The sequence below is a fragment of the Lichenostomus cassidix genome, chromosome 1Aa (genome assembly GCF_008360975.1).
Source record: "Lichenostomus cassidix isolate B80296 chromosome 1Aa, HeHo_3.0, whole genome shotgun sequence".
Taxonomy (NCBI): domain Eukaryota; kingdom Metazoa; phylum Chordata; class Aves; order Passeriformes; family Meliphagidae; genus Lichenostomus; species Lichenostomus cassidix.
In genome coordinates this window covers 26,032,455-26,057,182 of record NC_139480.1, presented here as the reverse complement: position 1 = coordinate 26,057,182, position 24,728 = coordinate 26,032,455, and the positions used below count along the sequence as shown (strand labels likewise).

The following is a 24,728-nucleotide window of genomic DNA, read 5'->3' as shown; positions in this document are numbered from 1 at the left end:
ACCCCCCCTTGCAATACTCACATAGATCTGTTTACCTATTATCAGCCCTGTGTCCCCTAAGAAAATACAGCCCACAATTGAAAATGCTTCTAAAAGACAGCAGACATTTCTTTCTTTCCAACAAAACACTTAAGTGTAAAAGCTTGTCAGAACACTATGATACAATTAACATACTCTTGCATGGAAAGGGTAATGAAAAAATCAAGATGACATGTTTATGCAGATTCATTACAGAGAGAACTCTTTTAAATGCTCCTGGGCAAGGTCCAGCTTGTGTCATTAAATATCATTGCGCCATATAAAGAAGTTCAAGTGGATGTGACATGGTGTTTACTCACTGAACTGTTCTTCTTGATGAGGCAAAATATGTTGCTAAGGATACGGGCACACATTATAAGGTCCTTCTGCTCTTGTAAATGCATGTGGAGATGATGTAAAACTACTGGAAGAAGAATGCACCGAGAATCTGGAAAAAATGAAAAAAATTTTGAGTAGGAGCCTCTCATGGAGTCACTTAATTTTAATACATATAAAAAATGTGTCTTCAGTCCAAAGCTTATTTCTGATAAGCAGAAGCTTTTGCTTGCTTTAACCAACCTTTTTGATAAGAAGAAGCTTTTACTTCATAATCCTAAACAAATGTTTGAAGAGTAAACAATATGCTGAAAGTCACTATGTTATGTCATGGATGGAGAAAAACACCACTGTGTGGAATATACTACATATAAAAGAAAATTTAAAGTATTTATTGAACTGACAGGCAAAAAAAAAGAAAAGTAGAACAGTAACACTTGTATTCAAAACAATGAGAAATTATGCTCTAGTGTTCCTGCCATGTGACAGAATTAATTTATAAGCCAAGGTTATGACAGACTTCATCTGGAACTTACGATATTCTACAAATAAGTTCTGCTTTACAGACCAACAGCATTTTCAGATTTCTTTCAGAATATTCACTTTTCCAGATTCCTCACTCCTACTGAGTATGAGCAATTTAGACTACTTGTGCCTACATAAAATGACTTGCCTTTCCTCTATTTGACTTTCTAAACACAGCTCTTTGGTGCTATTTTCAGTCCTAAATTCTCCGAAAATTATGCAAGAACATCATTAACATGCCACTTATTTCTGCTCCATTTTATTACAATTAAATATAATATTAGAAGGGAAGAACCCTAGTACTTACACTAGTGATAACATTTTAAACACCTATTCACAACTTGATAAATGGGAAGGATTTTACCTGTTTTCATTTTGTTGTTGTTTTAAAATATTTTCCATAATTGAGAAATTACATTCTCATAGAAATGTACTTGAAAAATTTCCTCCATTAAAATGTTAATGATTATAAGCTGCATTACAGAAATATATTCATCTACTCAGTTCCTTTGTTCATTAATGCAATTATATCATGAACATTGCTTTGTCTAGCTGGAAAATTACTCCCTTAAAATAATTTTGCCAACCAGGTATTGTTCGTGGATTACACTTTCTATAAACACTTTTTCCCCTCTCAATTACTTCCTCTATTTTTTCCATGAGGGAGAAGAAGATAGATTTATTCTGAGATTTTATTTGTTTAATGCTTCTTTCACTCACTGAAATACAGCACTAATCTTGCTATGCTTTATTATTCCCTTGTTTTCATTGTCTAGTCATCTGTATTACACAAGACAAATCATATGGACAAGCTGATTTGTACACAATATTTAAGTATATTATTATTTTTCAAATAAAAGCTTGCCTGCTCTTTTTAAATGGGTGTTTCATGCTTATTATTTATTCAGGTGTTCCTCTGTATCTTTTTACTAAAGAAAATAAGAAAGCAAGACTCTGTCACAGTAGGCAAAAGACCATCAATCAATCGATAACCAGTGGTACAGAAACCCAACACTGGGCAATAAACAGCCTCTCTCTTTTTATTATCTGACTAGCTTATTTCTGCAAGTGCCCCAGTAGGCTTTCATCAGAATTGGCCTGAGAGCTCCCTTCTGCCTGTAGCACCACAGGCAGACAGAAGTTTCTCAACAAAAGCAAGACGGCATTTTCTTTTTCTCGGCCTCAAAACCAGAGGCTTAGCCAAGTGTCGCCCCAGGTATTGTGAGGAGTCAAGTGTGCACAGCTGCCACTGACCCATCTGCAAGACTTCTAGGGTCAAAAGGAAAACAGGCAGGGAAGTGGCTAATGTGCAGACCTGTGGTTAGGAAGTGCCATCTTCTGATCCCCACTGCTAAATCTGCTGGATGAAGAAACAGAGTTAATGCCTTCAAGCTGAAGCAATAAAGTAGGACTTTTCTATTTGTATAAGAAAGACTTAACCCCTAGATTACAGGGGGTGGCGCCTTTTCCCTGCTTTCTGTCAGGCCTTACATGTACTGAATTCTTGACTATCTAACAATCCATCATCAAGAGACAAGATGAAGGGTTCACTGTGTAAACCAGACTGTGGTTGGGGTAGATTCCTGGCAGGCAGGCAATAGAAAGCTCAATCCAACCACTAGTCAACTCCACAACTATCACAGAGCAGTAATAGTAGCTCTTTCACACATTTCATATTATGAGTGTTTTTGTTTGGGCCATAAGCCCTCTCTTGTAGCTATAACTCAAATCCCTCAGCCCAGAGGGTGAGAAGAAACCAGGAGCAGCCCTGTGCCACCGTGTTTCTTCTTGGTTAACTATAGATGGTTTCCTGATGAGCCACACCGCATTTGGTACCTTATGTGAGGTGCCTTCCACTCTGTGCACAGCTTACATGTAAGTGCAGCATCATGAACTCTGAAGACCAAAAATCTATATGCAGCAACACCTGACTTGTAAATGGCCAACTCTAATTCATGATGAGGGCCTGAGGCATCTCAGGCAAAACTGAGCAGCCTCATTCAACTGCTGCAAGTATCCCATTTTTGCAAAAGCTTCATAAAATAATCAGAAACTTTGTTTTACCAGACCAAATGGATTAGCAAAAAAGCATCTTCCAATTACTTGCATTTATACATGGAAGGCAACAGTGCCAGTTCTGAAACAATCACCACATATCATACAGCTTTAGATATATTCCTTATAAGCCCAGAATCTAAATACCCCTCTGTCTTGATCTGTTTAGGTGGAGAGATGTAGTGGTATTACAGAAGAGGAGAGCTGGCTCATTCACCTCTGATGCAAACCAAGGACTAGGTGAGAAAGTTTGGAGAATATTTGTCTCAGGTTACTCTTTTTCTTACTAATTGTCAGCTGCAATGTCAGCCATTGGATAGAGAAATATTAATGAGCACAAGGAAGGGTATAATAATCAGAACTCTGAGCCATCAGTCACTGTCCTAATTTTTTTTCTGTACAGGAAGTCAAATTAGCTGACTGTTTAAAATGCTAATACTTGCCCTTTACAAATATTATACAGAAAGATAAGAAAAAAAATCATGACACAGAGCTTTTCAAGTACGTGCTTGGCATAATTGGAAAGAGGGCAATCTTAGACTCTGGGCAATCCTTGTGACTTTCCTATGCAACATTAATATTTAACACACAGAACAATTTTCCTCCTTGATTTCCATATAGTAGTAAAGCATCTGCAGAGACATTCTTTAGCCTAGTGTATTTTAAAGATTACTTTCAGAAAGTTGAAATTAATTTCAATTACTGTATCTGAACAGATGTTCAAAACTTCAGCCTGCTTGGAAAAAAAATTAGTATAATTGAACCTTTTCAGCAAATAAACAGCATTCTCCTTGAACAACAAGAAACAAGGAAGTTGCTCTTGGTTTTGGTAGTTTTACTTAACCTATTCAATTTATACATCCTTGTTTGGATGAAATACTGGACTTAAGGATGGCAGGAGAAGAAAATGCTTAAGCCAAAAAAGCAGCTATGACTGCAATTCCAAAACCAAATATATATGCCTGTTCTGTGACTGTATGGACTTGTCTGTTCTCAGAACAGTTAACAGGGAAACTAACTCAAAACTTGTAGAGAGGAACTGTTTTCAGTTGAAAGAAAAAAAGTTGCCTGAAGTACAGAAGGAAAACACAGTCATGGCTCAGGAAGTCTTCCTGTGGCCTAAAAATAAACCACTGATCAAAACCATAATTTGCAACTTGAACTTTTGTGTGTAATATCCATCTATCTACATACCCCCACAGGTGTGTGTAGAAGCACATACACACAAACAATGCCAAAGAATAACACATTGCTGTGGAAAGCAAATTAAGCAATACTAATTACCCTGAAAAAGATCATGGAGTTCTTGAAAATAGTACTATGGATCAATGTGTAAAACCATTATGTTTTGAAAGTATTTACTCTTTTTTCAAACCTATTTTAATACATGAAGTTTAATGCATTTTAAGTAAACTGAATCCAGGATTTGTATCAACACTTTTAATAATGATAGGCTTTCTGCATTTTTATAGCAATCAATTTGCTTGCAGTGATTATTCAGGTATCTCACAAGTCTCATTAATGAGAAGATTCAAGTCTTTTGAAAAACAGTGGAATAAGAGGCAAATCATAATACCTAGCTTCTAGAATTAAGCCAGTTATCAGTTAATGGTATGATTTCCTTTGCTAACCATTGCTAATTACTTTTTTTCATTCCCATAGGTAACATGTAACTACATATTTTATACAAGTCAGTTCAAAGATATTAAATTATTCTTACTGATTGTCACATACTTGTCTCTGAATGACTACAGAAACATAAAGTTTTTTACGTGTACATTCTCCTGTAATATACGGAATGCAATTCTTAGATGAACTCATTCACAAAGACCGAATGAGGGAATTAGTCAGTCTCAGAAAGAAAACAAATAGATAATTATCATGTTTCTAATCCATTTTTGTGGGATTCGGTGTAATTAAAGAAAACAATAAAAAATAAAAAGAAAAATGAATAAGTTATATATAAAATAATCACACTAAAATTAACATATGAAATTAAGCATCAACTTGGGATTTTTTCTAGCTTCACAATATAACTGATCTATCTATATAGTGTAAAGCATCACAGAATTAAACCTTTCCTCTACTTGCTTTGAACAGTTTGCCCCACTAAAAAGAAGAGTCCTACACAACTACCCTTGCACAGAAGTCCAAATCCTTGTATTTTGGGAAAACACAAAGTTTCTTGCCCTGTTGTTTCATACCATATGAAACAACAATTTTCATATGGTAAAGAACTGCAGCACAGTCTATGAATTAGCTAAGATACAGGCTTTATCAATATGACATTTTCTTTTTTGTAGGATTTTACCTACTAATACAATGTCTCTACTGCTATTTGACATGTTGTATCATTGATGATTCTAAGAAAATTAAACCTTTTTGGAAGACAAAACCTACATGTTCCACTTGCACACCTCACATTTTCACAGCTATTGAATTTGCAAGCTCAAAGTAGTGCCCTTAGGTTAAAAAACAGTTGGTGTTCTGCCAATTCCTGTTTAACTATGTCAAGAAAGACATGATTCAAGATGTGTTTCTCTATTATTTTCCCTAACTCTTCCCAGCAAAACAGATTTAACTCTTCCTCAAAGAAAGCTATAATAATATTTAATGCAAAAAAGAAAGCAAACAAGCATGATAGAACTATCGATATATGAGAAATAACAAAGACATTCTACTGGTTACAGGCATATGTAGATCATCAGTTTGGACATTCTACAACTATCAAGAGGGATGAGTCCAAAGACCAAAACACCCAGGAGGCTGGAAGAAAGGCCAAGAGGAAAAAATACTGATGAACTTTATTGGCAGAAAAATCATCATCTGTTTCTTTTTAGACAGCCAATGAAATGTACAAAGATGCAGAGGTAAATATAGAAAAATAAAACCAAAGTAAGACCTTAACTAACCCACTAACTTCTCGCAAGAGCTAGGCAGATAACTGCTATTGACACCTTTTAACAACCCTGTACCTGTTACATATAGGAAGAGCTGAAGTTTAAAACTGTTGAAATAGAAAATGGTTCAAAGCAAACTATACCAAAACCTCAACACTGATCCATTTCAAACACTCTATCTACACATGATCAGTAAACACAATATATAACTTGCATTCTCTAGAGAGGCAGGCAAAGATCAGAAAAAACAAATACATCTGAAATTGTACTGAACATCTGTGTGTGGGCACCTTAAATCACCCCCTGCATGTCTGTTGTTTCTGTTTTCAACAGATTGAAATACATCTCAGAATTTTAATGAAAGAGTAGCTTTAGTGTCAGCTGATTTCTCAGCTGCGGGAGCTAATATGTTAGTTGTTCAGGCCCTTGCAGCACAAAATGCTGCAACCCATTCTAAACTACTCTCACTTGTTTCAAACTAAGCTCCAGATAACTGAAAGTGTTATCCAAGAAGCACCCTCCTCATTTTCAGATGTTTGAATAAATAATTATTTCCTGTGCTCCTTCTACTTCCAGTGTGTTAGCTAGCACTGTGGCTTGCAGCATTCATTATCTTCATCTGGGAGACAGAAATCAATTCTTTTCACAGCAGCAATCCTCAACTTTCCATTGAGATGTACAGTTTGCTGTACACATTAACATAATATAGTGCAATATTTCTCTTCCCAGGATTATAACAGGACTTCCTTCTGGGCATGGACTGAGGGAGAGTCTACTCATATTTTTGTATTTTAAAGAGCTGAAACATTGGTGGCAAAGAGATCAAGATGCTGTTCTCCAAAAGACCCTTCAACTGAATGACAACCAAAATTATACTCTGGAAGTGTTTGTCTGAGCTTCCTATCACGGACATTGAGAGCTTATATTACTGCCTGATGTTTTTTATATCTGTTTCACCATGGTCTAAGAAATTTTATAAATGTGCAACCCACACTCCATGTAAACTTTAACATGTAATTTTCATTGCTTTTAAGCCAAAGCATCTTCCTTTTAATGAAAATGGATTTGAAGAAAAAAAATAATTTTTTTACAAAAGGAGGCCGACATAAAGAAGTTGTCATACAGCTCCCAGAAAGTCCCCAAGAGTCCCTTAGATGGCATTAAATAACTCTAATTAAGTCCATATAGTTGGATCGCTTGGCTAGGCCGACCTGACTGAGATAATGGGAGGAAAATGGCAATCATACTACTTGGTCCCTAAGTAGTCTGGAAAATGAAAAACATAAGTGAGAGCATCCTTAATATTGCTCTATGAATATGTCATCATCTGGCTGGAGATCGAAGGTCTGATCAATTGGCTGTAGGGAGAGCTGGCCATTCTGGAAGGGATGCTGTAGCTGCTCCCAAGGAAAAGGGTAAGCTGTTTTCACAGCCAGAATGAAGCCAATTAACCAGGATGCAGTACTTCTTACCTATTACTTTCAGCTCCTATATATAAAGTAGAATCACTGAAAGCTTTAAAAAAAAACATGTTCAAAGAGCTCTTCCTTTATTTTGCAGCATCCCAAAGTATTTTTGCATACCCTGGTAGTTTTTGCAGAGCTTTCATCATTGCAATGTGTTTACCTTGAATGCTTTAGATGGTAAAAGTTACTGTTTCTACTAAACTCCATCAGCCAATATCCAAGTAGCTCTCAGGGCTATTGATGAGTAAATAAACACTTATTAGAATTCTTTAAATATCCTTATTCTATTTTAATTATTTTATTTCAAAATTACTTCATCTCAAATTTAGCACTTGGTTACTTCTGTGAGCACCACTTAGAAACCAAGAATATTGGGCTCAACACCATTCAGCACCATTCAGCATTCATTTTCTCTTCGGCACAGCAAATTACTATGCTATTATATACTTTATACACCAGGCATCACTCACATTTGTATAGCATTTTTATGCTACTTTAAGAAATGGAGGATCCAAAGTGCTGAGCTAGCAAGAGTTACATAAATAAGAGTTAACCGATAAGTGAGAGTCTGTTTGCTGAACTGCCCCAAAGAAGAAGGAAAAAGGAGAAAAATCATTTTAGCAAAGTTTTTCCTTGTAATTACTTCAAAAGTATATGGCAAACTTCCTTCACAAACATAGGTAGATTAAAAAAAAAACCCCTCTATTTTAAGAGTCTTTTCCTCTGAAAAACAAAAAAACCTAAAATAAACAACTAAATTCAAACAACTGTATTCTTATAAATGAGCAGCTTATACAGAGCAGTGTTTCAAGAATTGTTTCTTAGGTACACCATTCCCTTCAGCAGCTGCTGGCCCATGTGCAAAGCACACAATTTGAGTTCCTTATCTGCAGGCAGTCCAGAGTAACCTTACCTGGGTTGGTGTACAGGTGACTCTCCACAGTTTTCCCAATACTCTGCAGTTTAACAGCTTGAAGGGACTCATCCCCATGCATGACTGTTGGCAAGCTGCCCAAAGCATCGTGAACCAAATTTGCCACTTCTCTCACATCAAAGAGCTTCAAAAGTTCAGAGTACACTGATGGGAATGAGCTGAGAAACACAGCCTAGAGGAACAGGGAAAAAATGGACAGTCAGGATAGTTTTGACACTTATTGAATTTTTAAGTCACTCCAGAAATTTAAGTAACTGTAGAAAAATGCCTGGTTTCAAGGGTAGGTAGTACCTTTAAAAATGGTCTCACTTTCAGAAGGAATAGCCTCACATTCATTAACTGGCTTACACTTGTGACTGTTTTCATTCAATTAATATCTAATGATTGTTAATTTCTCCCAGGACAAAGTGAAAGTAAAAGTTCAACTTAGAACAAAAATATTTATTCTTTAAATACACTTATGTCTCTGTGAGACAAAATTTTTTAAATGATGGCAGAATATAGCTGATATGATACCAAAAATATCTGTGTGGAGTTGTTTTGCTTTGCTTTGTTTTAAGTAATGTAACAGCCTCTATATCTTCCATTTTTCAAATAATGAACATTTCTATTTTGGAGTAAGGCAGCACCAGTAGTCTTGTTTCCCTTCAAAACTCTTTAAATAGAGTTAAAAAGTCATTGAAGAATATGAAAACAAAACACTGTAAAAGTAATGAGGACAGTGCCAGAGAAAAGAAGGTAAAACTGACATTTACTTCCCCTTCTCTAAATCCTGCTGATTGTGAAAAGCCACTTACACACTCACACTGGTGGTAGAACAAGCTAATGTGAGTTAAAAATACTGAAAAAAGAATTCTAAATGTGGTTGTTTACATAATTTTGTTGTTGTCTTTGTTGTTGCTGCTGCTTACACAATAGGGGATGGAAGAACTATGTCTCTACTCTGTTCTCTTTAATTTGCCATTTTCTTGGCAGAACGGTTTTCTAAAGAGATTTAGAAAACATTAATTCTTAACAGGATGTTAACCACCTTTGGTTACAGAAACATGGGAAGAAGATGGTATATTTATGAGCACTTCATGTAGAGAGCTGTCTCCTGTGTGTTTTGCCCCTGCACTTTAGCACTAGCCAATTTTAGAGTCTCAAATGAAATAAAGATATCACCTGAATATTAAAACATATGGCTAAAAATTTTCTGTAAAGCATGAAAACTCTGATAGTAGTCTTTTGTATGGCTCAAATTCTTCACTGTCAATGTGGTTAAATTAAGCTGTAAAATGCCCAAAACAGAGAAACTGCTTTATTTGTATCTATCAATATAATTATTATAACTCAAAATATCAGATTTAGGATTATCTATTCCAAGCATATTTAGAAGCTGCTGGTATGAAAATTTCACAACATAAGACAGAAAGTTGAAAATGCCACTTTGCTCTAGCAAAAATACATCTTCTTTCTGAACAGGCATACATTTTTTTATACTGCATGTGGAAAACATCAACAAGCAAGGCACACTTGAAAACTTACTTGCAGCTGGGATAAAGCACTAGTTCCTTTGCTCTCTTGAGAAAGGAAGAAGCGTACTGACATAAGGAGCTCTTGAATACAGCAGCGGAATTCCTCCTCATTTTGTCCACCAGTAGCAATAGAGAATAATCTTCGAGATTGAACTATGTATTTGAAGATATACTCCTGTGCCTGAAGTGCCAAAATCAGAGATAACTCACAAAAATGAACATGCTCATCTCTAAATAGAACACATGCAATGATTATATCTTTCAAATAAAGAAAAGGGTTTGAAACAGGACCCCATTACTTAACTTTGGCAAATCTTTCTACTGAAACACTGACAACATTTTAATAAGAAAACCAAAACAAAGCAAACAAGCAAAAACTCAACAGCACTCTCTCCTCCCCCCACAACCCCTAAAAAAAAAAAAAAAAGCTTAAGTTGCAAAACTGTTGGAATGCAAATTCAAAATACAGCTCTTCCTTATTAGCAAGACCCTGAAGTTCACAGCAGCACAGAAAATTACAGAAGGGTACCACACTGATATTTTATTTCCAGCTGTAGCACCTGTCCCAAATGGGCTTATTGTGTTGTATATCTCAGCCTGAGTTATAGAAGTTGTGCTCTTCTGATAGTACAAACTGGGGTAACAAGAAGAACCACAACCATCATAATCAGTAGAATTCCCTGGTGTCAGGAATGAACCATTAGGCCAGCATGCATGTCTGCCATTTTGACTCATGCAATGGATGTTAATACCACCAATGGAATCTATATTTGATACCTTTGCCTCATTCAGTAAGGAACATAGAGCTCCAGAATCTAATGGTAGTAAGACTCATTAGTGAATTTACTGACAAAAGAGAGCAATGAATAAACTGATTACACTGAAAGTCTGCAGATCCCTAGAATTAGTACTACTGTTCCATCATTTAGATATATTCTGCTTCATTTTTTAAGTTCAACCTGTGGGCACTGTATGAATACATAATTTGAATATATAATTGTTGCTGATGATTTTTATTACCTTTAGTACTTCCTGTATGTGCTCATGAAGCTCCACCTCAGTGACTCGATCAATATGCCACTTCAGTACTTTTATAAGATCTCTAAAATAGCAGATCAGAAAGTATTATAACACAGAAGTGGGAGAAGGGTTAAGTTTGCGCATAAAATGCAAACCAGTAGCTATCATATGAGAAACACTGGCAAAATAAAAAATGTATTACTAGATTTCACTGATCATTACAGGCCAAATATCACACTTAGTTTTCAGTCTGCTGAAGGGCACCTAGTAGGTCTCTGATGAATGGGCAATAATACCAACATTAAACATGCAGTAGAGTTATTTTAACAGAATACACCATTTCTTTAACCTAATGATTGATTCTCTTAGTTTAGTAATAACTCTTAGTATTAAATCAGATAGAAAAAGTACAGACTTCACCTGTATGCAAGTGCTCCTGCGAAATGACTTTCAATGTAAGTGTCCATTACTGGCTTAAAGTGGTGAAACTTGCTGTCCTGCAGCAAATTTATTATGTGAACCTAAATGTGAGAGAAAAAGAAAGAAAAGAACCCAACACATTTTTTTTGTTTTACTTTGTTTTTAACTAGTGTTAAGCATAATCACAAAATGAAACTTACCAAGCAATCAAATACTTTTGATCCATATTTTTGAGAATTTTCATCTAAAATTCCAAATAAAGTGTCTAGTGTATCTTGCAGAAACTGAGGGGAGAGAATAAGAGACAGTGTTATTAAAAAGGTATTTCTGTGACATGGAAATACATTATTTCCCTCATATTATCTAGAAGTATAAAAAGGTATATACCTTCACTATTTCTGAACCATCAATTTCTTTTAATTTTGAGAGGCAACCTGCAATTTTGTCTGGGTGGGTTCTCCACTTCAGAAGGTCAAGCATATCTCCTGCAAAAACAAAATGCAAGATTAAAGTTGGAAGCAAAGCAGCATTTCAGATTTAAAATTTTACTATTACAGTCCATTCAGCAAAATTTAGCATCATTAAAACAAAGCACCTCCAGATTTGCTATAATACGATATTGCCAACAACAAATTTTCATTCCATTCCATAATTGCTCCACCAATACAAACATGACAACATGGTACTGGGACACTAAAATCAGTTTCCTGTGTCAACTCTATCACGCAATCTCATTCAGGTACTATCTTAAGAAAAGCAATTATTTTGCCCTCTCTCATCCCATTGAAGAATGCCTTCCAGAGTTATTGACAGCTAGAAATAATCTCCTCATTACTAGCTTGAATATATTTGAAATATTCATGTTCCTATGTCTTTTTAGAGAACAAACACAATGCCTCTAAGATCCTGTTTTATTAACAAGCAAAACAATCTCTTCTGGAAAATAAACTACTCTGAGCTAAAAGATGGAGAGTATGTCCACACTTCCTCCAGTTTTAATTAATTCTCCTTCAGCTTTCTTAACCGAAATGATAACTACAGTACAGATAACACTACAACATTGTTTTCTGCATCATTAGCAAGCTCATACATCTGTTGTAAACACCTGACATCTGTGTTCTAGAATTTGAGGGTCTTTTAGATAGACAAACTTATGTTACCAATATGGTGCTTCTCCTATTTAATACCATTCAGCTTCCTGAGTATAGCAGAATCCCCAGGAGTTTCCATTAGTGTATCCTGCCTTTTCTACCATTAGATTCAATCTAATTTCTATTCTTCCTCATTAATTATTTAAATCAAAGTTACAATGCTTTGCTGTATCATATTTTGATTGTCACCCAATAAGACCTTTCAACAACGTATTAACAGAAAATTGTCTCAGGTTTTAGTGAAGTTGCTCTCACCCCCACACCCTTCCAGTCCTATGAAACAGAGATAAATCCCAGAGATTTCTTCAGATCTAGCAGTATTACCCTTCTGCTCAACAAGGAAATTCCTTCCACTACAGTGCAACCAGCCAGTTCCATTTTAATTTCCACTTGCCAGTTTTAAAATTCTTATTTCTAATCCGTATGTTCTCCCATGCGGTGTATTACTGAACTGCCACACTTCCCCTTGATAATAATTCAAAAAGTTTTTGAAAAGAAAGAGTAAGAAGTTTATTCTGGCATGATATGTCTTTGATAAACTCATCTTACAGCACATCCCAATCAGTTACGTGCAAATTTTTTCATCCATGATTTCTTGTACATACTTGTATAAAATTCATCAGGGGGTGATGGCCCAGTTAACATATCTGCTCTTCCACCTGTCTTAAATCTAGGTTCTACATTTAATAGTCTTTGGACATACGTTACTGCTTCAGAGATGTACTAAAAACCCCACCTTGCTACAAGATTGAGAATTTCTTGTTCCACACCATTTAATATCCTAAAATAGTTTTGCAAACTTGGCTTGGCTTTTCAGCAGTTTTTCCTTGCTGAACTTGGACACACTAGCAGTGCTCTTTTCAAGTTGTATTCAGTAAAAGCTGCACATATTTTTGAAATGTTGAATTAAATAAATCCCAAAGCCTTTTTATATTCAAGCTTCCTACTTCCATGCTTCACTGACCAGCTTCCCAGAAATTCTCAGTGCCTAGTGGTTTGAAGCAGAAAACCTTAATCACCATCCAACTGTTCCATCAGTTTAAGGTGAACTACAGTTTAACTGATTGCTGCCCAGCGTTGTGTTAGAAGGACCCAGTGCTTCTGAAGTGTTCTAAGTAGTAATTAAATGAAGAAGTTAGTAGCAAGTTTTCCTCTTGTTTCAGCATCTCTTTGGCTGCTTTCTACCACAGACTGTTTTCACACTCAAGAAATAGTTGAACAACACTCATCTTTGTGTCATCTCTTTCTTGGTTTCCTCCAGGGAAGTCCCTCTATCCCACAAAATATGAAGTAATAATTTTCACTTTATTAACATTAAATAAATCTCCACCTGTCGCTGTTGAGCAGCTAGCAGAGTAATGAAAGCACCAGTTCTCAGTGGCAAGAAGGAATGACGTTTATTGTTTTGATTTCATCACATATAGAGAGTTTTCAAAAGTCACCCAGATTGGTCAGTCAGAAGCCTTCCCCCAGGCCTGATTGGCCAGGCCTGCACTGTCCAAGTTTTGGGACACTGATCCAATAACATCCAAATTTTATCTTTATTTATAAAACACAAGAAGAATTCTCGTGGGAAAAACCTGTGCTAGCCACATCCACCTATATTCAAATATTGCCATAGGTGTTAATGGCAAACAACCAGCATAAGATTTCCCAAACATTTTGCTGCTTTAATTGCTTTTGATGGGCACAAATTGTTTTGATGCATTTATGAGTTAACATTTTTGTTTTGCTTCAAGCTGTGCTAGCATGGAAAACAGAGATCCTTGACTTGCACTGAGTGACGAAGAGTCCCACACATGCATCAGAGACACATCCTAAAGATCAAGGACAAATTATAGGTCTTATTATTCTTTCTGTCAGGAATTTTTAAGAAACAAGATTTACAAAATCCAGTGAACTGTATTTGTCTTTTGGATAATTAAATGTACTTCTACACTTTATTCTGTATAAGGCTCAGCTCACGTTGAAAAGTAGCAAGACTAGCTGAAGCTGTCAGTTCAAAGCAGGAAAAACACTTCTTTACAGGTTTGCTGGAGGAACTTGGAGGAAAATAGTTGACACTCAATATTAGGGATTTGTTGGGGGATTTAAAAAGAAAGAGAAAGCAAATGTATGACACTCACTTCAAAGGACTTATTTCAAGGGAAGTGCTAAGGAGGAAAGACATTACTAAGATAAAGTTAGCGAATAGCCCAAGCATAAATGACATGAATAGAAAATCTGACATGTGAATCACAAGGGGAACGGATAGTGTGTCATGTAGTAAGAGACATGAGAATATAAAATTGTCCCCAGAAATAGGCCCACTAAGAAAACATAGTTTTGGAAAATGGAAAAAGTCACTGCTGCTGAATAATTTTGCTGAAGCATAAAAATACTTCCAATACATTCTCTTAAAAATAATCAAGGCCTGTATATACAAAATAGACTACACCTGACCTATTATCCCTACCAAATAAAACACATCTCTTCTCAAAATATGTAATTTAAATCCGAAGTGCTAGGTTTAACAGAAGGTTCAGAATCATGTGTTTAAGGAAGTTGTTTGGGATGATTTTCCATCTCTCTCATATAAATCCTGAGACATCACAAATTGGCTTGCTGTGACACTACTGCACTTCAGGAGGAAAAAACTGAATTCCAGAACTGGCAGTCAGCATGCCTCTTCCACCAGGCTGCTTCTGTGATTGCCACCACTTCCTCCAAACTGGGGTTACTAGGAAAGCTGCCAAGCGCTACTTTTGTTTTATTGATTCACTGGTTTGGGTTTTTTTTTTTTAATGCAGCTAGAAAGATTACACTTCTGCCATGCTGTATAGCACATAGCTCTGCTGCTGAACAGCTGCTGACCAGGGATGCACCAACCAGTGCTGAGAAACGAGTGGATGCCAACATGTTAAAAGACTTTGATTTACTAGAAGGATCCTGACTCTCTTTCGGCCAGAGATGTATGTCAAAAAATGAGTAATGAAAAATAACTACCCATCTGAGAATATAATAGATAAAAGCAGGTATACGTTTTTGCTAATATTAACTGATTAATTATCCAGGATCAAAAGGAAAAGTGAAGGAAAAAACTAACTAGTAGACAGATTAGGTAAGGACATGTTCTCAGCCATGATGAACACACAGGGTCCCCTGGTTGGAAGATCTCTAAAAATTGCTTGGAAATAATCCTAACAACCCCTCCAAAGTATCCAGGGTAAGGAAGTTATGGATCCCAACAACTAGGAGTCAGCCTCCGTCCCCCAGTCCCCATAATTTTAATATGCATGAGAGCTGATGGCATGTGGGAACAATCAATGAGAGAATGACAGCTGAGTAAAATTTCCCAGCAAGCAAGTAAAGCTGCAGCCTAATTCAGTCACAACCTTTACAAGTCTGGGTTTGGGGTCCTTTCCCACCCCATAGCCAGAGAACAAAATCATTTTCAGTTTATTTTCAGACTGGACATTGTTGTTTGTAAACAGCAGGTGAATCTCTGAGACATTCAGAAAAATCTCCAAACTTAAAAACAAATTAAAAACTAATCAGCAATTTTCAAAAATACCAATACAAATGTTTACTAAAAAAATTAAATGCACAGATCTTTTTAAGCCTCTATTTTTTAATACATAAGCTACATTCTCTCAGGGATAACTGAAGTAATGCTCACATGACCAAATATCCACATGCTTTGCTCTATGTTCATTTTCTGAGCATGCAATAGATTTTGGCAAATTTTTGTTTAAAAGAATGGGGATTTGGAAACTCACCAAGATGAACTTCCCAAAGAAGATCCTTGGAGAAAATATGAGCCTGTCTATTGAAAATATTTCCACCCTCTGAAGTACTGCTGAAATAATTGTTAACTCTTTCAGAGCTGAAAAGGGGATCAATATTATTCAGATATTCTACACCCTCTTACTCAGAATATGGTTTAAAAAAAAAAGGACGCAATTTTATGCCCTACGTCACACATCTATTTACATTAAGTACAAAATAACTCCTGTACTGTAAACAAAAACTAGTATTAGAATCCCAGACAATATGGCAACTATTTTTCAGTGAGACACTTGAAGTTCCAGGCAGCATTTTTATGCATGTGTAAGTACAAGTAGATTCATGTGATTTCCTAAATCAAGGCCTTTAACTGAAGAAAATTTAGTCTCCGATTCCCTATTAGCTACCTTTGGGAAAATCTTTTATTGGGTAACTTTCATTACTAAGGTAATTGCTATGACAATAGAAAATGGATGTGCACGAGGAAACAAACCACTTACTGTTTGCACACAGTTCTATTTTGGACACTTGCTATTAAAGGGTGCAAATTAAGAGGATTATTTAAATTTAAAAAACTACTCTAGTTCTTGTTAAACATCTATAATAAATTTGCAAGCAATTAGCAATTTTATCATCATACACAGAAGATGGGTAAAGTCACAGATATTCACACATAAGAGAGAGCAAAACAATAATGTAAAATTACGGTTCTATCAAAGAATGGTCAGAAACATACTACCAAGCAAAACCACAATATTTAGAAATTTTTTGAAAACTGTTCCACAGTTTTTTGTTTTGCTGACAAACTGTAATTATTATGGCAAGTAAACATGAGCCTCAAGAATTTTATAAGAACACTGGTTAAGAATTTTACACAGAACATTGGTAGAGACTGTAAGCACATGTATTTCTATCTGCTGCTCCTTACAGCCAGCATATAAGATTGTTTTGAGTAGTAGTAAATGTTTGTTGGTTTGAAGAGAAACAAAAACGCAATACATGCCTAATTAGAAACAAACTGCTACAGCCTAAAGCTGACAATAAGTATTTCATAAAAACTCCACAACAAACAGATTAAGAGGTTTTGTAAAGCAGCTGGGTTTTGATAGCTGATTCCAGAAGTGCTGCATTTGATTCCAATATCAGGGTCATCTAAAAAGCATTCTTGAACTACTTAAAAACAGTGGTTTATCATGCTGCATTTGTTTCCATCTGTATACAAAAAAAAAATTACAAAGAAAACCACTTTATATATAAATATAAGATAAAATAGATAAAACATAAGCTCTTTTTGAGTACATCCATGATTGCTTGGCATGGAAAAGGCTAGCTATCCACTCTCATTCCAACTCTTCCTGTTTTCAATGATCAACATATCCTACCATTTTGTGTGAGTTTAGTGGAGCAGAGAAAGGATGTAATCCAGAAGGACTCTTTAGTGGTTTTTACTGCTTGGCTGTTGTTTCCTAGGGATATTCCCTTTGAAAAGGGCAGTTTGAGGTAGCGACCAGAATCCTGAAGGTTTGCATTTTCTTCACACTGTGAAAACAAACCAGTTAAAATAACTGTACTGCACAAAACAATTAACCAAATCTCCAAATGATATGAATCGTTGTTTCTCTGCCAAAAACAGAAGAATTTTCACTGTGCCTGTGGCAACTTTGGTTTCAGAACATAGCATCATATATTGACATTGAAATCTAACAAATTTGCTAGCATCATATATTGACATTGAAATCTAACAAATCTGCACAGTTTACATGAATTAACAGCTACGAATTTTCATGTTGAAATCTAAACTTTATTTAGGAGCACATAAAATCCTCTGAGGAAAGAGACAACTGTTACATGTGAAAAAAGAGCTCTACGAAGTTAAATATCTCTAAAAATTATAACATTGAATAGATCTGCAAAAATGAGCTTGTCTGATTTACCAGCTTGAGGAATTCAGGAACAGGGTATCATGTGGGTCCCTTTGTGTGTTTTAAATGTGCTTACATTTGTGAAATTCATTATAAGACAATATGATATAATAGTAAGACTTAGGAAAAACAGTGCACTGAAACACATACCTAGATTCAATTGCAGTTTATGTCAGGAAAGTTAATACTAAACAATCAGCAATGGATATTTTAATGGTGACAAATTATCACTCATTTAATAATCAGTACAGACTTTCTCAACTTAATGTCTCTCGGCATTTAAAGTATCTTCCAGAGGAATCAATACAGGTAATGACTGCTAATTCAAATTACCTTGTGTACAATTAGTTCATGGGTGCCATCTGGCAGAGTCCTCCCATTTTCCTGCATTAGGGGCACGAAAGAAAAGCCAAACAACTTCTTCTCACCCTTTTCCTTTGCTGAAATGCATATATAAATACCAACACTTAAAGAAAACAGTATACATTTTACACAAAATAAATGTATATAATGTAACATAAGAAAGTATATTGGAAGCTATCTGCAGCTCATCAGATGAAGATTAAATTTCTGTTCCAATTTGCACATTGTCTCCTGTAACGTTCTTTTTCATCTCACTTTAAATCAGAAGGGAATATTATGAAATAACTTAGTATGTATTAACAACAAATAATCTAAGCCACCAAATATGCAATCTCAGCAACATATAAAAGTTTATTCACCTCTGTGAAACCTGTCTCTCATACCTCAGAATGCAGAATGTGGAACCAGTCATCAATTTTTACCTCAAAATCATCTCTAAAATGTTTCAGAATGTTTTAAAAATTCTAGAATTTTATAAGTAAAAAAGGCATTACAGAGAAAGTTCATGGAGCTGTCTTTTTCCTGAGGTGTTATGGAAACTCGTGTGCTGACTGCTGCAGCTGTGACGCGGAGGACGAGCAGAAGTCATGAGCACCACTTACTGGAACAGTGCCGGAATTCACAGCGGATGTGAGCTCCTCTGAATTTATCCACAGGAATAGGAAGTTTCAGCAGCTCAGCCCATCTGGGGCCGTTGTTATGATAAAGCACAAAAGAATGGTACTCGCTGGCTGGTGGCTCTCCAGAGCCAAAGGAGATAAAATCCTAATGAAGAAAAAATATGATTAAGGATAGATTAGTTCATTGGTAAAATGTCATCAAGGACTGCTTGTCAACAAGGAAGACCATTTAGTGTTTACATTCATATAATAAATGTCAAATGTGGTAAAATGTTCAGTATCTTGTAACCCTCAAAACTGGTAGCAAGTTTTTGATATTTGCCGATTAGAAGATTAGAAAATTAGAAATGGCAGGAATCATTCACATAATTTAGAACTGAAGTGTTAAACAGAGTGTACTAGGTGATCAGAGAGGCTTAAGCAACAACTGTGTTGTGGATTCCCATGATGCAATATGGTCTAGCCAATGTTATGCCCCAGCAGCAAAGAATGGAACCAAGATCAGAACAGCTCAGGCTCAAGATCTTCAGTCATCTGAAACAAGCCTGTAACCCTGCCACTAACAGTGATACGTCCCAGCATCAAAAATAAATGTGGATTCTGTGATCAGGGAGAAGCAAAGTGTTGGCTGCCTTTGCAACACCCATGATGGACTCTCCATAGGAAGGTAAAAAAAATGCATTTGTCAAAGTGCTGACTAGGGGATACCTATTAATTCTCTGTGGGAAAGCTAAGATGTAGCTTTTCTTCTGTGCAATTATAATTTCAATATCTATTTTTGTTTAATATATATACACACACAGTTATGTGTATATATTTTAAAATGTATCTATATTGCATGCCATGCATTTATATGAACAATCTCACTACAGATATACAAACATGAAATTTGAACCAGGCTATTTGTGTAGCCTTTCTTCATTGTGTTACCCCACAGCCCATGAAATCATGCAGAATATATGAAAAAACTACTTTCAAAAGTGTGGAAAAGTTTGAACACAAATAGAAAATTTTAAGAACAGAAAAATTTTGATAGTCATCTATTAATAATTAAAATATAAACCACAGCCTGTTTGTAAGCCATCACTGGCAGTATACAATGAAATTTGAAGATGAGAAGGAACAATAATTTATTCTTTTTACTGATACAGGGTGGTGATTTTTGCAGCAAGGATCCCTGATTTATTAAGATCAGACACAAAATCAAAAATTATCAAAACATTGTTCTGTGTAACATGAAAATTGTATACTTTTAAGAATAATTATTAGGAAATAAAAAATTCTCCAAAACTTGATCTTGCTTCAACATTCTTCAGCACCTTAATGGAATCATTAGTCATTTGGCTGGCAATTATTGAAGTTTATCCCAATCATGTAATTAATTACAGAAATAAAAGAAACATATATAAAGGTTTTATAAAGGTGTATTATAAAGGTTTTAAGCAAAGTGGAAACACTTTGAATACCTGAAGACAACAAAAGATAAACATGTCCTTTCCAAAGAATTTTTTTTACTCTTCACTCATTGCCACAGAAGTCTTACATATGAAAAGTGTATCAAAATTAACTATAGCAAGGAAGAACATAAAACAAAGATACCTTTAAAATTTGACCACTGCTGTCCACCACATGCATTGTCACTTCCACATTTCTGGCCACACTTTTCCCTCCTTTCTCAAATTCTCCTCTTTCTACAGTGATATATAAATCATTCCTCATTTCACCTATCAAAAATACAAATCAAACACAAAGTGTCCAACAGTTAGTCCAATTTGCTTACTTTTGCTTTTAGTATTTAACTAGATTTTCATCTTATCTTACAAAGGATAGTATCACACCCAAAATTTATCAGTGTTTTTGGATTTTAACCAATAATTTTGTAAACCAAGAAAACAAAAAAAATCTTCATCCTCCAAAAACCCAAAAATTATCTGCCATACTAAACCAATTATAGGGGCTTTTATTCATCTGCTAGATTTATTTGGTCTCTACATTGGCACCTCTAGCTATACTAAAGCTAGTGTCTAGCTCTACCTCATTTAATTTTTCTTCTAATCTAAGGTAATATTAATGTACTTTCACTTGTAATCATTACAGGTCTCTGTTTAACTGATTACAACTTTTTTCTACTTAAGCTCAAAAGAAGTGTATTATTTTGCAAAAGTAAAAACCAAGGGGTTGGTGTTCTTTCCATTGGAAGGGTAGTCTTCCAAGATTGTGAGCATTCAAATTTGTAATCTAAAAAATCTCAATTTATTTTACATTAATAGGCTGTTCCAAAGCTTACAAGGAAAATGTTAGCTCAATTAGCTTATTTTTCTCTTGTTGGAAAGGCTTCTGAGAAATTAGACTTCATCAGGACATCCAAACTACAAACCAACACAGACACTACCTAAGTACCACATGGTAGGTAAAGTGAGTGTAAACTAATCTAGCTCTTGACAAACATTACCAGAACTACTTTAAAGCAATTGGACTTTCCTTGTGAAAAGCAGAACAAAAAAGGATGAACAGCATCACAATTATTTGGAAAATAAGAATTTTCTAAAATTCTTATTTCTGGACTTTGTTGAAACAGAAATTGAGAAGATATGCTTTCTTCTAGAGAAATGCAAGCTTAATGAAAAGGGAGTATCATCTTTTAATAAGGCAGATTTTCACTCAGCCCTGGTGAAATCAAGTATGATAGTTTAGTATATTTATAGGTGTTCCACTTAGAAGGCAACCATGGGGTGTGTACTTGTACTGTGGGTAGAATTAATTATAAGATATGTAACATAAATAATTAGTGCATCTGCAATTTCCAGCTTCATTTTAATTTGCAAGTGGAATTTGAGTTGCTTGAACTTTCCACAATACTCTCATGTTTCACATTCCTTGCATTTTAATGCATGCAACTCTCCAGTGATTTTTAAGTACCAGAAACCATGATCTTGCTATAACCATCTAATATTTTTATATTATTACATCACTAGGTGCAAAATAACTAAATGATTCCCCCAAAGTACAATCTAAACAATAAAAAAGTAAAAGAAGAAACTGCTATATCATGAAACCCTCAAGACCCATGCCCAAAAACAAGTGGGAAAATCTGCTTTTATATTACCTTATTATCCATTACCTGCTGAAAGAATCATGGGCAGAGGCTAGAATACAGCTAGGCAGAATCAACAGAACAAACACCAGATGGTATTCACTTAAGAGTGTGTGAAGTCAAGGATAAAAGACCTGAATTACTAATAAGTGTGTACAACCACCAGATCAATCAGTGGTTCCTGGGGGGGAAACAGGTTTAAAATAAGCAAAAGTTGATGGTTATTCAGGTGATGGACAGCAAGACTTGCAAGGAAAAAAACCAAACACAAAAGCAATCTCAAAATAAAAACCAAGCAGTAACGCAAACCTTTCCAAAGGATGTTATGAATGTAAAAGACGTATAAGGATGAAAGGGAAGGATGGAGAAACTCTGGAAGAAAGATCAGCTACAGGGTATGAAACAGGCAATCACAAGGACTCAGGAAATCTCTTGAGTTGAAAATAGCTGGAGGCTGGGAGAGCATCGGGGTAATTACCATACATGTGTATATGCATACTCAGCTTTTACTTCTCCTTAGGTTCTCTCAACACTAAGCTAGATGGACCCTTGATCTGAATCTGTAAAGCTGCTCTTATTGTTTATTCAAGCCATTACATTAAAACTTAAAAGCTCATCAAAACTACCCTTAAAACTACTGGATTATGATTATTTCTAATTGCAGTAATATTTCATTCTAAAAATTTTATGAGCTAGTATAGTATGGCTACCAAAGAGCTTGCAGCATGTTGGGTCCTTGCTTAGCACATGCATATACGAGACTTGGTTCTAGTTAGTGCTGCCTGTTGGTCACTTTCTGGCATTTTATATTCAGAAAAAATGACAACACAGCGATAAAGAAAAAGCATCTTGTTATATAGCTGATTTGAGGAAACAACTTGTAGGTGCAGCAATTTCTCTTTAAAAAGTAACTTGAATCCTATCCTACATGCATATGTGTTATATTCAGTCATTATTTTCATTTATCAGCAGACTTATTTCAGGTTTCCACGGGATCTTCATAGAAGCGTAAGCATAACCAAATAAGCATTTCCACCGCAAATTCAATTACTTACCCCAGGTGCAACTCAGTGAAAACTTTAGGTTTGCATTTTAAAATAAACTGTATAGGTTTTAAATGCAAATGCAAATGACAGTGCAGTGGGATGCCTTATCCTTAAAAGTGTTCAAGGTCAGATTGGAAGTGGCTTTAAGGAACCTAACCTAGTGAAAGATGTTCCTGCCTGTGCAGGTGGGCAGAGATAATAATCTTTAAACATCCCTTCCAACTGAAACCAGTCCATAATTCTATGCAAAATAAATAAGAGAGCATGTTTAAAAGGAGAAACTGGAGCTCCACAGAAATTAAGCAGGCTTTCAAAATGGTGTTTCAACACATTTCAAGGCTTTTTTAAAAATCCAAACCTGTTGAGTTTTGCCTTTTTAAATGCCAGAAGAAATCAAATCAGTGAAAAAAGATATAGGAGTAGGATGTACTTTCGCAAATATTGAACTGCTGTTGTCCTAACAGAGCCCTGGCAGAGTTTGTAATCAGTGTCATGAAAGGACAGTGCAGGTGAATCTTGTCCTGATCTACATCCATTCAGGAAGCTCTGCTCTGTTTTCAATGTCTCAAAAAAATCAAGACATGTTGGTCATGTTATTTAAAGAAAATGTCCGTTTTTTCCATTATTATGCATGGCAAATTAAGAAGAGACTAGGCCTCTTACACTATATGAGGAATAACCATGTTTTATACAGAAATTAATAGAAAAGCAGAAGAGAGATGATTGAAAAAGACCCAAAAATTAATCAAAAAAGAAAGTAAACTCTGGGCTATTAGAGTCTGTATCAGGTGGATACAACTGCAGCTTCCTTTTCTCAAAGTATGTGGCATATTTGACATTTTATAATATCTACAGAAATGTAGGGTTCAATGTCAATTTGCCTCCTGTCTGGAGGCACACAAATATTTCACTATTGATTTAAAACATGATCAGTGTTTGCAACCAAAATATAAGAAAACCAACTATACTGAATTTGCACAGTTCAGGTAAGAACACTGAGACATTAAGAACTTTATACCAAGTTCCTGACAAATCTTTAGCAGAGTATTTGAATAGACATATTACGAGTAAGACTTCATAAAATCAGAAAGTCAACAAGTTTATACATATAAAGCACAAAACCTTATCAGAAAACAGCTCCTGATAAAAAAGAAAATTGATTTGACAAGCAAATGTCACTCTGGAAAGAAAATTAGAAAATCAGAAAAATGTAATTGGACAACAAATTTTTAAATTATTTCACTATTGATATATTGGTCTAGAGCTATCTTAATAACTCTCACATTGTAGAAATGCCATTTTTCAATCTTCTTTAAAAGAAATTCTCACTCCAAAAACTGAGATTGTCTGTTTAAAGTAGTTAGGGCGTTCCCCTGTGGCCCACTTCCCATTAAAAAAATAAAATCCAAACCTTCTATAAAGCATTCAAACATCAGCAAATTCCTGAATCTATCAATATTCCTTTAACTGACCTTTTTTATTTATGGCAACTATAATTGCACATTTGATTATAAGAATATGCATAATTTTTCTGTGGGATTTCTGCCTTCACCACTACACTAGACAGATTAAAGCA

General features: G+C 35.3%; 1 protein-coding gene across 4 annotated transcripts in view; it reads right to left on the bottom strand.

The window, feature by feature from the left end:
* Positions 1-24,728, bottom strand: part of DOCK4 (dedicator of cytokinesis 4) — a 246,548-nt gene that overhangs the window by 75,423 nt on the left and 146,397 nt on the right. For all 4 annotated transcript variants that reach the window (XM_085043039.1, XM_085043060.1, XM_085043049.1 and 1 more), the window contains exons 14-24: positions 20,612-20,736; positions 18,995-19,157; positions 18,363-18,469; positions 17,490-17,646; positions 11,579-11,676; positions 11,392-11,475; positions 11,192-11,292; positions 10,772-10,853; positions 9,762-9,932; positions 8,214-8,406; positions 339-466 (exon numbers count right to left, since the gene is read on the bottom strand). In XM_085043039.1, the coding sequence (XP_084899165.1) occupies positions 339-466; positions 8,214-8,406; positions 9,762-9,932; positions 10,772-10,853; positions 11,192-11,292; positions 11,392-11,475; positions 11,579-11,676; positions 17,490-17,646; positions 18,363-18,469; positions 18,995-19,157; positions 20,612-20,736 (1,409 nt within the window). The remainder of the gene's footprint in view (positions 1-338; positions 467-8,213; positions 8,407-9,761; positions 9,933-10,771; positions 10,854-11,191; positions 11,293-11,391; positions 11,476-11,578; positions 11,677-17,489; positions 17,647-18,362; positions 18,470-18,994; positions 19,158-20,611; positions 20,737-24,728) is intronic.